The sequence below is a fragment of the Muntiacus reevesi genome, chromosome 7, assembly GCF_963930625.1.
Source record: "Muntiacus reevesi chromosome 7, mMunRee1.1, whole genome shotgun sequence".
Lineage (NCBI taxonomy): Eukaryota > Metazoa > Chordata > Mammalia > Artiodactyla > Cervidae > Muntiacus > Muntiacus reevesi.
Genome location: NC_089255.1, coordinates 4,799,235 through 4,813,850, shown reverse-complemented (window position 1 = coordinate 4,813,850; position 14,616 = coordinate 4,799,235). Strand labels below are relative to the sequence as shown.

General features: G+C 44.2%; 1 protein-coding gene across 1 annotated transcript in view; it reads left to right on the top strand.

Annotated features, from left to right (window-relative positions):
- The first annotated feature begins 12,358 nt into the window (after positions 1 to 12,358).
- The window catches only part of TICAM2 (TIR domain containing adaptor molecule 2), a 42,127-nt gene continuing 39,869 nt past the window's right edge, over positions 12,359 to 14,616 (top strand). The window contains exon 1 of the mRNA XM_065940312.1: positions 12,359 to 12,820. Coding sequence (XP_065796384.1) covers positions 12,626 to 12,820 — 195 coding nt within the window. The 5' untranslated portion in view covers positions 12,359 to 12,625. The remainder of the gene's footprint in view (positions 12,821 to 14,616) is intronic.

The following is a 14,616-nucleotide window of genomic DNA, read 5'->3' as shown; positions in this document are numbered from 1 at the left end:
TCCCTAAAAGACAGTGTGTCTTAAAGAATATGGTTCTGCTCATTGTAACAGGCAGCAGAGTGGGTTTGTTAGCTAGATCTAGAATAGAGTGTATTATGCAGAGATTTCTGGTCGTGGTTCATTTGTGGGGTCCACAGGAATAAAACTGGTAAGCAATCTACCAAGGTCTTATTGATTCACAGTCATGGACTGCAAGTTTGGTGAAGACTGGGAGAAATCTGACCTGAACTTCCACTCCATAGTCATGGTCTTCTACTTTCAGACCTAAGTCAGTACCCAATCCTAGAATGCTTTGAATAAGAAGATGACTATCAGGCTTCTCTGGGAGTCCAGTGGTTAAGAGTCCTCCTTGCAATGCAGGAGACACCAGTTCGATCCCTGGTCTGGGAAGATTCCACGTGTCGTGGAACAAGTAAGCCTGTGCTCCACAAGTGCTGAGCCCACATGCACACTGGAGGTCTCACACTGGAGCCTGTGCTCCGCCAGGACAGAAGCTACCACAGTGAGAAGCCTGCTCAACGCTGCTAGAGTAGCCCCCGTTCTCCACAGCTAGGAAAAGCCCGCCTGCAGCAACAAAGACCCAGCATGGTCAAGTAAATAAACTCAAAAAGAGAGAGAGAGAAGTTGAATATCCTCGAGAAAAGCCCTCTCCACGATTATGTCTTGCCTTCCTTTTAGGAACTTTGGCCATTTACCTTGGAAATCACGTACTTGGAGAAATAATTCAAATTTTGAGGATGATTGGATACTAACTCAGTCAGTTCAGTTCAGTTCAGTTGCTCAGTCGTGTCCGACTCTTTGTGACCCCATGAATCGCAGCACGCCAGGCCTCCCTGTCCATCACCAACTCCCAGAGTTTACTCAAACTCATGTCCATCGAGTCGGAGATGCCATCCAGCCATCTCATCCTCTGTCGTCCGCTTCTCCTCCTGCCCCCAATCCCTCCCAGCATCACGGTCTTTTCCAATGAGTCAGCTCTTCGCATCAGGTGGCCAAGCATTGGAGTTTCAGCTTCAGCATCAGTCCTTTCAACGAATATTCAGGACTGATTTCCTTTAGGATGTACTGGTTGGATCTCCTTGCAGTCCAAGGGACTCTCAACAGTCTTCTCCAACACCACAGTTCAAAAGCATCAATTTTTCGGCATTCAGCTTTCTTCACAGTCCAACTCTCACATCCATACATGACCACTGGAAAAACCTTAGCCTTGAACAGATGGACCTTTGTTGGCAAAGTAATGTCTCTGCTTTTTAATATGCTCTCTAGGTTGGTCATAACTTTCCTTCCAAGGAGTAAGTGTCTTTTAATTTCATGGCAATCACCATCTGCAGTGATTTTGGAGCCCCCCCAAATAAAGTCTGACACTATTTCCACTGTCTCCCCATCTATTTCCCATGAAGTGATGGGACCAGATGCCATGATCTTAGTTTTCTGAATGTTAAGCTTTAAACCAATTTTTTCACTCTCCTCTTTCACTTTCATCAAGGGCTTTTTAGTTCTTCTTCACTTTCTGCCATAAGGGTGGTGTCATCTGCATATCTGAGGTTATTGCTATTTCTCCCAGCAATCTTGATTCCAGCTTGCGCTTCTTCCAGCCCAGCATTTCTCATGATGTACTCTGCATATAAGTTAAATAAGCAGGGTGACAATATACAGCCTTGACTTACTCCTTTTCCTATTTGGAACTGGTCTGTTGTTCCATGTCCATGTCTAACTGTTGCTTCCTGACCTGCATACAGGTTTCTCAAGAGGCAGGTCAGGTGGTCTGGTATTCCCATTTCTTTCAGAATTCTCCATAGTTTATTGTGATCCATACAGTCGAAGGCTTTGGTGTAGTTAATAAAGCAGAAATAGATGTTTTTCTGGAACTCTCCTGCTTTTTCAATGATCCAGAGGATTTTGGCAATTTGATCTCTGGTTCCTCTGCCTTTTCTAAAACCAGCTTGAACATCTGGAAGTTCACAGTTCACTTATTGCTGAAGCCTGGCTTGGAGAATTTTGAGCATTACTTTACCTAGTGTGTGAGATGAGTGCAATTGTGCTGTAGTCTGAGCATTCTTTGGCATTGCCTTTCTTTGGGATTGGAATGAAAACTGACCTTTTCCAGTCCTGTGTCTACTGCTGAGTTCTCCAAATTTGCTGGCATATTGCATGTAGCACTTTCACAGCATCATCTTTCAGGATTTGAAATAGCTCAACTGGAATTCCATCACATCCCCTAGCTTTGTTCATAGTGATGCTTTCTAAGGCCCACTTGACTTCACATTCCAGGATGTCTGGCTCTGAGTGAGTGATCACACCATTGTGATTATCTGGGTCATGAATATCTTTTTTGTACAGTTCTTCCATGTATTCTTGCCACCTCTGCTTAATATCTTCTGCTTCTGTTAGGTCCATACCATTTCTGTCCTTTATCGAACCCATCTTTGCCTGAAATTTTCCCTTGATATCTCGAATTTTCTTGAAGACATCTCTAGTCTTTCCCATTCTGTTGTTTTCCTCTATTTCTTTGCATTGATCGCTGAGGAAGGCTTTCTTATCTCTCCTAGCTATTCTTTGGAACTCTGCATTCAAATGGGAATATCTTTCCTTTTCTCCTTTGCGTTTCGCTTCTCTTCTTTTCACAGCTATTTGTAAGGCCTCCTCAGACAGCCATTTTGCCTTTTTGCATTTCTTTTCCATGGGGATGGTCTTGATCCCCGTCTCCTGTACAGTGTCACGAACCTCCGTCGGTAGTTCATCAGGCTCTCTATCAGATCTAGTCCCTTAAATCTATTTCTTCTCGTGCTTGGGTATAAATATTAGAAAGGGAGCGGCGCCCCCTAGCGGTCACTATGGTGTTGCTGTGGCCTGGAGGACAAGAGGTGAATCTGAAAACCTGAGTTTACTCTGAAGGCGACTGGCTCATTTACAAGCAGAGCTTCCTCCGCTATTGCTTCCTGCATCTTGGAGAATGCAGGTTTGTTGTTCCCAAGGAATGTGGTGTATTTGTTGCTGTCTTCAACTTCAGTGGTTTAATATACAAAGATATTTTCAAATGCATATTTAAAATATTGCTCCATAACGTGCTCATAACCTGAAATCCTAACTACAGTGTTGAGACGTTACTTTGGAGAGGGAAAAACAAGATCTGACTACAGCTTTCCAGTGAGCTACACTACAGTGGAGGAGATTCCTGGCTTCCAAAGATTCCGTGTTTTCTATTCAGTCACTGGTGAGAGAATAGTGGCTTTGAATCTGTTCTTTTCTAGAGACATAAGTGTGATTTGTTGATTGGCCAACATGATTGGCTCCCTTGTGGTTTTGTCCTTTAATCACTATCAAGTAGGCAGTTGTTCTCAGCAAGATTCTAAAGAAGTTACATCGGTTTCTAAATTTCAAATGTATTGCCTCCTGTGGAAAACTTACATGCCTTAATAGTGCTCACAGATTTGGGTATTCACACGAGTCTGAACGTGTACCCTTTCTGCTTATCTCTATGTCTGTCTCTTCAAGTGAACTAAGGAGCTGTGAAGAATAATGAATTGATGTGCCCATTTGCCTTTCTCTTAAATATCAGAGATACCAGCTAAGTCTTTGAAAGTGGAAGTGTTAGTCACTCAGTCGTGTCCAGCTCTCTGTGACCCCATGGACTGTATGCCACCAAGCTTTTCTGTCTATGGGATTTTCCAGGCGAGAATACTGGAGTGGAGTGGGTTGCCTTGCCCTCCTCCAGGGGATCTTTACGACCCAGGAACTGAACCCCAGGCGGGTCTCCTGCATTGTGGCCAGATTCTTTACCTTCTGAACCACCAGGGAAGCCCCAGCCAAGGCTTTACTAGGAAGCGATCTGTAGGGGTTGGGCAAAAATATAGGTGTCCCTCGCTTTCTGAATTCTTGCCTTCTGAAGACTGCAAACAATTTTACTCCAAATTCACTCTAAATCAGAACTCACTGTAGTAAATCTACGTGCATTTGCCAGACATAATACAATACGTACGTTATGTACACTTCTGGAAGCAGAGGACACAGAGGACGCTGCGGCCCTAGCTCAGACCATTTTCAGATGAGTTGAATCCTTGATCTCCTTGCTGACATGGGTTGTACGTTGTCGATGTCATCTTCATATTATTAAGTTACAGACTAACCCGAATGTTTGTGTCTCCTCCCCCTCCAAAAATTCATATTTCGACCTCCTAACCCTTGAAAAGTGATGATTCTAGAAGGTGGTAAGTGATTAGGTCATGCGGGTGGAGCCCTTATGAATGGGATTAGTGCTCTATCCCTTTGGAGATCTACCAGAGAAATTTCCACAGAGCTCCATAGCTCCTTCCATCTTGTGAGGACACAGTGAGAAGACACTGCTTTGAGCCAGGAAATGAGCTCCGCTAGGTGACCAGCGTGGCACCTTGATCTTGCACTTCCCAGCTCCAGGATTGTAACAAATTTCTGATATTTACAAGCTACCTGGTCCGTGGTATTGTATTATAGAAGTCCAAGTGCACTGACATTAAATAAAATTATCTATCAACCTTACCAATTAGTTGCTAACTTAGAAGGCAATGGCACCCCACTCCAGTACTCTTGCCTGGAGAATCCCATGGACGGAGGAACCTGGTAGGCTGCAGTCCATGGGGTCTCGAAGGGTCAGACATGACTGATCGACTTCACTTTCACTTTTCAATTTTATGCATTGGAGAAGGAAATGGCAACCCACTCCAGTGTTCTTGCCTGGAGAATCCCAGGCATGGGGTCACACAGAGTCAGACACGACTGAAGTGACTTAGCAGTAGCATCAACATTTTGCAGAAGTGATTAAATTAAATCAGAAAAATCACAGATGCTGCCAATCAAATATATATATTGCTAAGTATTGATATATGCATTTATATAACTCTAATATTATGTGTGTATGGCTGTAGTTACATAGGGACAATGCTAAAGAACTTAAAGGAAACTTTTGCTCAACGTAAGGCCCAGAAGAAGAGGAAGAGAAGTACACAATGCTAGAGGTTTAATAGATATTTTAGGTCATGCACAGGAAATGACTGGCGATATAAATAACTGTGATGATAGCATGAGCAGAAGTCTTACATTCAGAGATGCATTTCCATGCATAGCAATCTTATCACTGGGAGCCACGTAACTGCAATATTCAGTTCAGTTCAGTTGCTCACTTGTGTCTGACTCTTTGGGACTCCATGGACTACAGCATACCAAGCTTCCCTGTCCATCACCAACTCCTGGAGCCTACACAAACTCATGTCCATCTCGTCGGTGATGCCATCCAACCATCTCACCCCCTGTCATCCCCTTCTCCTCCTGCCATTACTCTTTCCCAGCATCAGGGTATTTCCAATGAATCAGTTCTTTGCATCAGGTGGCCAGAATATTGGAGTTTCAGCTTCAGCATCAGTCCTCCCAATGAATATTCAGTACTGATTTCCTTTAGGATGGACTGGTTGGATCTCCTTGCAGTCCAAGGGACTCTCAAAAGTCTTCTCCAACACCACAGTTCAAAAGCGTCAATTCTTCAGCATTTAGCTTGTTTTATGGTCCAACTCTCACATCCATACATGACTACTGAAAAAAACCATAGCTTTGACTAGATGGACCTTTGTTGGCCAAGTAATGTTGCTGCTTTTTAATACACTGTCTAGGTTGGTCATAGCTTTTTTTCCAAGGAGCAAGTGTCTCTTAATTTCATGGCTGCAATCACCATCTGCAGTGATTTTGGAGCCTAAGAAAATAAAGTCTCTCACTGTTTCCACTGTTTCCCCATCTATTTGCCATGAAGTGATGGGACCAGATGCCATGGTCTTAGTTTTTTGAATGTTGAGCTTTAACCCAACTTTTTCACTCTCCTCTTTCACTTTCATCAAGAGGCTCTTTAGTTCCTCTTTGCTTTCTGCCATAAGGGTGATGTCATCTGCATATCTGAGGTTATTGATATTTCTCCCAGTGATCTTGATTCCAGCTTGTGCTTCATCCAGCCTGGCATTTCACATAATGTACTCTACATATAAATTAAATAAGCAGGGTAACAATATACAGCCTTGATGTACTCCTTTCCCTATCTGAAACCAGTCTGTTTTTCCATGTTCAGTTCTAACTGTTGCTTCCTGACCTCCTGAGATTTCTCAGGAGGAGGTAAGATGATCTGGTATTCCCATCTCTTAAAGAATTTTCCACAGTTTGTTGTGATCCACACAGTCAAAGGCTTTGGCGTAGTCAATAATGCAGAGGTAGATGTTTTTCTGGAACTCTCTTGCTTTTTTGATGATTCATCAGATGTTGGCAATATGATCTCTGGTTCCTCTGCCTTTTCTAAATCCAGCTTGGACATCTGGAAGTTCACGGTTCACGTACTCTAGAAGCCTGGCTTGGAGAATTTTGAGCATTACTTTGCTAGCGTGTGAGGTGAACTGCACTATGCACGGCATGCTCTCCATTTTGAGGAGCTGTTTTCTTGATGTTTTAGTTTTGTGCTTTGACTTCGGGTGAGGATTCTCAAACACTGAGTCTCTCCTGCCAGCTGGGTAGGACTGTCTACCTATTCCTTGACTTCAGACCTGGACCACCTGTGCATGTGCTGCATCACTTCACTCCTTCACTAGCTCACTCCTGCTAGATTTCACTTGTCATCAAACCACTACCAAGACCACAGTCCCTCTTCCCTCCTACCACCGAACCTTACTTGGGCAATTGGAAAGGAACTGTTTTTTACATTGCCTCATTTTATAAAAGTTTGGTTTCCTAAATTTTCGTATGTATCTTTAACATACCTCATCCTTGTTTGTTCATATTACAGTGCATGTTCACTACAATGTAGAAGGAAACATAGCTGAAATCTCATACTCTATAGTATCTTTGAGAGCTACATTCAAACATGCCATTGCTAAGCCCATACCATGTTGAAAAATGGGATGATTAGTATTTTATTTTTTTAGTTTTTTCTATTGAAGTACAGTTGATGAACAATGTTGTGTTAATTTCTGCTTACAGCAAAGTGATTCAGTTATACACATATACATCCTTTTTCATATTCTTTTCCATCATGGTTTATTACAGAATATTGAATGCGCTTCCTGGCTAGCTCAGCTGGTAAAGACTCTCCCTGCAAAGCAGGAGACCCCGGTTCAATTCCTGGGTCAGGAAGATCCTCTGGAGAAGGGCATGGCAACCCACTCCAGTATTCTTGCCAGGTGACTCCCCATGACCTGAGGATCAGTTATACATATATACGTTCTTTTTCATATTCTTTTCCATTTTGGTTTATTACAGATATTGAATATAGTTCCCTGGACTGTATAGTCGCACCTTGTTTTTTATCCATTCTGTATGTAATAGTTTGCATCTACTAGTCCCGAATTCCCAATCCATCCCTCCCCCTCGGCAACCACAAGCCTCTTCTCTATGTTTGTGAGTCTGCTTCTGTTTCGTAGATAAATTTATTTCTGTCATATTTTAGAGTCTACATATAAGTGATAGGGTGACTAGTATTTAAAGTGCTTATCATGTAGATATACTTAATGAAATGTTACGTATGTTGGAGAGTATACTCAGTGATATTTAAGAAAATTGGGTAGAATTTTGTATGGATATGGAATCCATGACTATCTTTCCATTTAAAATACTAGAGCATACTGTCCTGATGACTGTCGCTTGGTCTGAAGTCAGGAAGATTGATTCCTCCAGTTCCATTCTTTTTTCTCAAGATTACTTTGGCTCTTTAGGGTCTTTTGTTTTTTCACACAAACTGTCAAATTATTTGTTCTGATTCGGTGAAAAATACCATTGGTAATTTGATAGGGATTTCTTTTTTGCCTAGTTTCTATTTCATTACGCTTGTGAGATTCCCCCATGTTGTCTTGTGTAACTGTAATATGTTCACTTTTATTTCTATGTAATGTCCTGTCTTAGACTGTACTCAAATTTATGGATATTTGGACTATTTCCAGTTTGGAATTATTATGAGACTTTGGCTTTAGGTATTCTTGCACATGTATCCTGGTATACCTATGCATACGTGGTTCTCAATCTTTTGATTTCAGAATCTTAAAAATAAATGAATAAAAACTATTTAATTACAGATTTAAATTACAGAGATCTGAGACACAAAATATTTTCTGAATAATTTATCTTAACAATAATAAAACAATATATACACAGTGGACTATTACTCAGCCATAAAAGAGAATGAATTTGTGCCACTTGCAGCAACATGGATATTCGAAAGTGTAATATAAATGAAATAAGTCAGAGAAAGACAAGTACTATATGACCTTGATCTTGGGTAGCTCAGCCTGCAGAGGCTTGGAGGGGGGCTTCAGTTTCTGGTCAGAGGTTGAGGTTGGGTCACAGTGATGAGAGCATCGAGTCCTAGCCACTAGACCAGAGGTCAATGACAAGGCCCTGGCTCTTTGGCTTTGCAGGAAAAGAATTCCCAAACAGATGGAAAGTAGTGAAACAAGTAAAGTATTTATTAGGAGGGAAAAAGAAAAGTAGATAGACACGAGCGGATTCCGAGTCTTGGAGTCGTGTCCTCATGGTGATGTGAATTACTTTCAGGGGGCATTTCTTCTGTTTCCTTTGGTCTGTCGTTGTGATTCGTCTGGTTCTATATTTGGTATATTTCAGGATCCTTCCATGTGTGCAAATGCATCTTTCAGCCAAGGGGGATTCTACTGAAGGGGCCTTCGGGTAATTAGCATCACTCCCCTTTGGACCTCCGAGGAGCCTTTCTGAGCATGCGCCGAGTTGGGGCGGTCTCCTGACTTGCAGAATGAGAAGTATGTGGTCTCTTGTCTTCTATCTGGGCAGGACCCAGCCTTCTTCCTCAATTGTGCTGCAATTCTCATCTTTGAGTATCAACTCTAGGAGGGGCTGTCTACCTCCTGCCTCAGTCTCACTTATATGTGGACTCTAAAAACAAAACAAATGAACGAACAAAACAGAGTGGCTGCCAGAAGGGAGGTAGGTGGGGACTGGATGAAATAGGTTACGGGGATTAAGAGATACAAATTTCCAGTTATAAAGTAAGTGAGTCATGGGAATATAATATACAACATAGGGAATACAGTCAATAATACTGTAACAATTCTGTGTGGTGACAAATGGTTCCTGGAGTGTGGTGATCATTTTGCAATGTATCTGACTGTCAGAGCATGATGGTGCATACCTTAAACTGACATAATTTGTATACTTCAACAGGGGCTTCCCCAGTAGCTCATGGTAAAGAATCCTCCTGCAAGGCAGGAGCTGCAGGAGGCGCAGGTTGGATCCCTGGGTCGGGAAGATCCCCTGGAGGAAAGCACAGCAAACCACTCCAGTATTCTTGCCTGGAGAACCTTATGGAGAGAGAAACCTGGTAGGCCACAGTCCATGTCACAAAGAGTCAGATAGGACTGAAGCAACCTAGCATGCACACATACTTCAATTAAAAATAAACAATTAAAGTAACAATAATATGTGTTGTATTGATTTTCTGAGGCTGCCATATCAAATTGGCACTAATGTGATGATTTAAAACAAAGAAAAGTATACTCTCACAATTGTGGAGGTCAGAAGCCTGAAACTGAAGTATCGCTGGCTTCCAGGTGGTAAAGAATCTGCCTGCCAACAGAGGAGACGAAGGAGACGTGGGTTCCGTCCCTGGGGCTGGAAGATCCCCTGGAGTAGGAAATGGCAACCCACCCCAGTATTCTTGCCTAGAGAAAGCCATGGACAGAGGGGTCTGGCAGGCTGCAGTCCATGGGGTCGCAAAGGGTCAGATATGACTGAGCACTCGCACAGGGATGGTTCTCCTGGAGGCTCTGTGGGAGAATTTGTTCCACGCCGCTCTCCCAGCTGCTGGTGGCTGTGGACAGCCCTTGGCAATCCTTGGCTAGTAGATGCATCACTACCACCTCTTTGTCTTCATATGGCGTTCTCCCTGTGTGTCTGAGCTCTCCCTCTTCTTTCTCTTCCAAGGACAACAGCCATTGGATTTAGGGTCCACCCTAAGTCCAGGATGATTGCATCTTGAGATTCTTAACTTAATTACATCTCAGAAACCTTATTTTCTAGTGAGCTTGAATTCACGGGACCTGGGAGTTAGGATTTGGATGTGTGTTTTTGGGGATACAGTTTTACCTACTACATATGTTAACACAGAGAACACATTTTAAAATGAAAAATAGAACTATTGCCCAAATAAAAATTTAGTGATAAGGGTCATATTGCTTTACATTTGTGTGAATCTCTTTAATACCTAGATTCATACAAGAAGCTGGGTACTCATCTGCTTTTACGTTTAATATGTTATATGTTGTTTTGGTTGAGATGTATGATGAGAATCCAACCTCTCTTAGATCATCTCAGACCCTCTGAAGGGATTTCAAAGGCTCCCAAACATCTTTGGAGCACACTTGGAGAATCACTGCTGTAAAGTATATACTTTAAATTATTTGCAAAGTGGAACTTCTAGGTCATCCATGTATCTTCCACTTTATTAGATGATGCCACATTGTTTTCCAAAGTAGTTGTGTCAACTTACATAGCCACCAGGGATGTACAAGGGATCTTGCTGTTCTATTTACTCACCAACATCTGGTATTGTTGTATTTCTAAAAATTGGTCTATCTGCCTTTCTGGTGGTGTGTGCTATATTCATTATGGTCTTAATCTTTATTCATTCATTCTCTGTATTGCCACTTGATCATCCATGAAGAAATGGAGGTTTAGAAGAACAATGTTACTTGCCAAAAGTGAAGAGTAAGAAAATAGAATCCAAGTTTTCTCCTTTGAAACTCAGTCTTCTTTCCACTCACAGATACAAATACTACTTTTTCTGACCGAGTGTTACCGAAAGCGAGGTACAGCTGCTTGGCACTAGAAAGCTGAAACTCAAGAGCAAGATTGGTTGGAAGGGAAGGTTTGCTTTGTTTTGGAGACTGGCAATCAACAGGGAGAGGCAGACTTGTGTCCAAAGGCCAAAGCCCCACTGACAATGAGTGAGCAAGACCTTTTAAAGGGGAGTCTCAAGGTGTATAGGTGGAGGGAGGGGGCTATACATGCAGAAACAGCAGTCAACTTTGACAGTCTTCTTCAAATCAGTCACGCAATGGTCTGGTCAGTGTCATCTTGATTGTTTTAAGTACAGTAAATCTTCATCTCCAGTCAGTCTGTTCCTATTCCTTTGATGCCAGTTCTTGGAATCGTGGTAGGTTATGTCATGGGGAGTTTGTGACAGACAGGGAGGCCTGGCGTGCTGCGATTCATGGGGTCACAAAGAGTCGGACACGACTGAGCGACTGAAATGAACTGAACTGATGTCATGGATACAGTCTGGTCATCATGTAGCTAATTTCTTCTACCTGGTGGGGGTTTCATTTTCTACAAGACAGTTCAAAGGATATGGCTCAGAATATTATCTATAGCCCTTGAGAAAGAACTAAAGGTCCTTGACATTGTTTAATAACTAAACTTTGTTTTGTCCTGTCTGTTTTCCTTTGTTTCTGCATTTTTTTCACTTCTCTGATTAGATTTATTTTGACGAAAGTATTTCTACAGACTAAGGGCAGGCTAAGGACATTGGGAGTTGAGGGAGGGGTTGTCTATCCTGGGAAGGCCCCATAGGGTCCTGCCCCCATTCACTTGTTCTCAGAAAGATACAGTCTCCCCCAAATCTCATTTCCCAGGGGCTGCTTTTCCCCTGCAGAGGCTTTGGGCACCCAAGGCCATTAAAGATCCTACATCTCTCCATCCCCCTTTCCATAAGCCCCTCTTCCCTGCCTGGTTCCTACCCACATGCTTATTATATGCTGCTTATTATATGACAAGACTCTTACACAGCATTTTTCAAACAGTAACGATCTGGGTTAAGTACTATTATTATCCTCATTTTACAGTTGCAAAGACTAAGAGAGCTTAAGCAGACAGTTTAAGGTCAAGCGGCTAATAAATAACAGAGTAGGGATTAGAAGTCCTGCAGTCTTGTGGTCAGAGAATTCGCACTCCCAGCAAAGCTGCTTCTCCTCAAATTTGTTATTATTCACAGGAAAACGCTCCGGAAATCGCAGAGCGCTCTCCTTCCGGGCACGAGCCCCTGACGGCCAGGAGACCCCCTCCTTTCTCCCTCCCGGCGACTCCCCCGGCGTTCAGCGGTTGCAAAGCACGCCCCACCTACCGCCGGCCACGCCCCCTCTCCGGGCCCGCCCCGCCACGCACGCCACGCTGGCCCCGCCTCTCGGCCCGGGGTTGGCGGGGGCAGAGCTGACGCCTCGCGAGCTTCCACGTAGGCACTCCAACGCCTCTCCCCGCGGCCAGGGGCGAGTACATCCGGGTCGCGGGAGCAGGCGCCCCAGGCCCCGCCTCGTCTCCCCCGATCCTTAGTACCCGCTTCCGGCCGTCGCAGGCCTTTTCCGCCTGTTCTCTGCCGGCCCTGTTTCCGCTCTCCGGGTCTTTCTGGCCTCTGCGCCCTGGTGCCTCAGTACTTTCCGCCGTACCCAGGGAGTCCCTCTGCATTTCGACTGTCTCCAAGGCTCGGAGCCACGCGGCGGTGCGTCTTGGCGGCGCCGCCCGGACCGAGGCCTGCCGCGCCGCGGCGAGTTCGTGCAGACCTGACCCCGTGTCTCCCCAGCTCCGTTGAGGCCGCCGCCTCGGGATGCCCTGGCTGGGGTCCGCGCCGCGCTGGGCGGCCGCCGCGGGCCGTTGGGGCTGCAGGCTGCTCGTGCTGCTGCTGTTCCTGGTGCCAGGCCCCGGCGGCGCCTCCGAGATCACCTTCGAGCTGCCGGACAATGCCAAGCAGTGTTTCTACGAGGACATCACGCAGGGCACCAAGTGCACTCTCGAGTTCCAGGTACTGCGGGCGCAGGCAGCTGCCGGCCGTAGCGCGCGGGTCCAGGGCCGAGGCCGTTTGCTCTTTCTGTGTCTCATTTCAGAATCACATCTAGGTAGCCGATGCAGGCCGTTTGGCTTTCCTTTCTGAAACCTTGAGCATTAGGTAGTTAAGAACAGATATACACGAATTCAAGAAGTGCTTCCTGTGTGTGTGACTTTTCCATCCATTCTCTCATGTCCATTTTGAACTTTCTTCCTTAAGAGCTAAAAAAAAAAAAAAAAAATTACTCCTGTTCTATAGTGCCTGCGTCAGTTCGCCACTCGCTAAACCACACCTCCACTTTCATCGTATTTCAAGTGCTGCCAGTATCTGACTCCATTGCTTTTCAGCTTTTCCATGGATGTTAGGACTGTTGGTTAATGTCCCTGTCGTTGGAAGAGCTCTATTCCAGACCAGATGACCATCTGCCAGAGGTTTTGTAGAAGGAATTGCTGTGATAAGTGAAAGGCACTTTTTCATTTTTGGGATTATATAAAAGTGCTTATTTAACAGATGTAGTTTCTTACCTTGGAGAAGGACATGGCAACCCACTCCAGTGTTCTTGCTTGGAGAATCCTAGGGACGGCGGAGCCTGGTGGGCTGCCGTCTGTGTGGTCGCGCAGAGTCGGACACGACTGAAGTGACTTAGCAGCAGCAGGAGCAGTTTCTTAACTTGGTTCATTTCAGTTCCGTTCAGTCGCTCGGTCGTGTCCGACACTTTGCGACCCTATGAACCGCAGCACACCAGGCCTCCCTGTCCATCACCAACTCCCAGAGTCCACCCAAACCCATGTCCGTCGAGTCGGTGATGCCATCCAGCCATCTCATCCTCTTGGTTAGAACATTCATTACTCTCTTTTTTACTGATGGTTGACTTAGCATATTTGAACAGCTATTGAGTACTAGGTGCTGCTCATAACAGAAGTGAAGAAAACAGATACGATCGCTGCAGTCATTCTTGTTTCTCTACCCATCCTACCTTCTTTTCTTCATTAGTACTAGTTCATTCTATAAAATTGTGCTTTAAGAGCAGTAAGAATAGGTGATAAACGTTCTGATCTTTGGGATCTCTTGGCTTCCTTTAGGAAGCGATTTGATACCAAACTGTAAAGGATAAGTTATAAATACTTTGATAAGGAGAAGGAGGGAATGGACTTTGCAGGGTCATTATGGAAACCGTGACTGGGAATTTGAAGAACTGTGGTAATTACGACTAGAAATTTGAAGAAATACTGCAGCTGGGAATAAGGAGCCAGAAGAAGGGAGGTCAGCAGAGGCCAGACCATGTAGTGTCCAGCTGGTTGAGTTAAAGATTTTGGTTTTTCTTGAGAGTATGAGAAGCTATCTTGGGGTTATAAGCAGTGCAATGACAAGTTCTCAGTTTTCTGGGTAGCTATAGGGATATTAACTTGAGCAGGTAGAGAAAGTATTGAGAGCTGCCAAGTAGATGTATCAGTAAAAGATTGATTAGGAGGCTGTTGTAGTGATTCAGGCTGAGGCTAGGGTGGTAGCAGCAGGGAGAAGGAAGGCGAAAGGATGGGAGATACTCTTTTATGTAAAATCCACAGAAGTTGGTGGTAATTTGGCTACAGTGAGTGAGGGAGGCCAAGGATGACTCTAGCTTGCTTAACTTCATGAGGACAGAAGAGATGATGGCAAGAATTGTAACAAAGTGTCAGTGAAAAGTTTATTTCTTTGAACTTAAATATTTCTTGACTTCTGCATGCAGATGCTGTGCTTGGTGGTGAGAGTACTATTACGGGCTAAAAAATCAG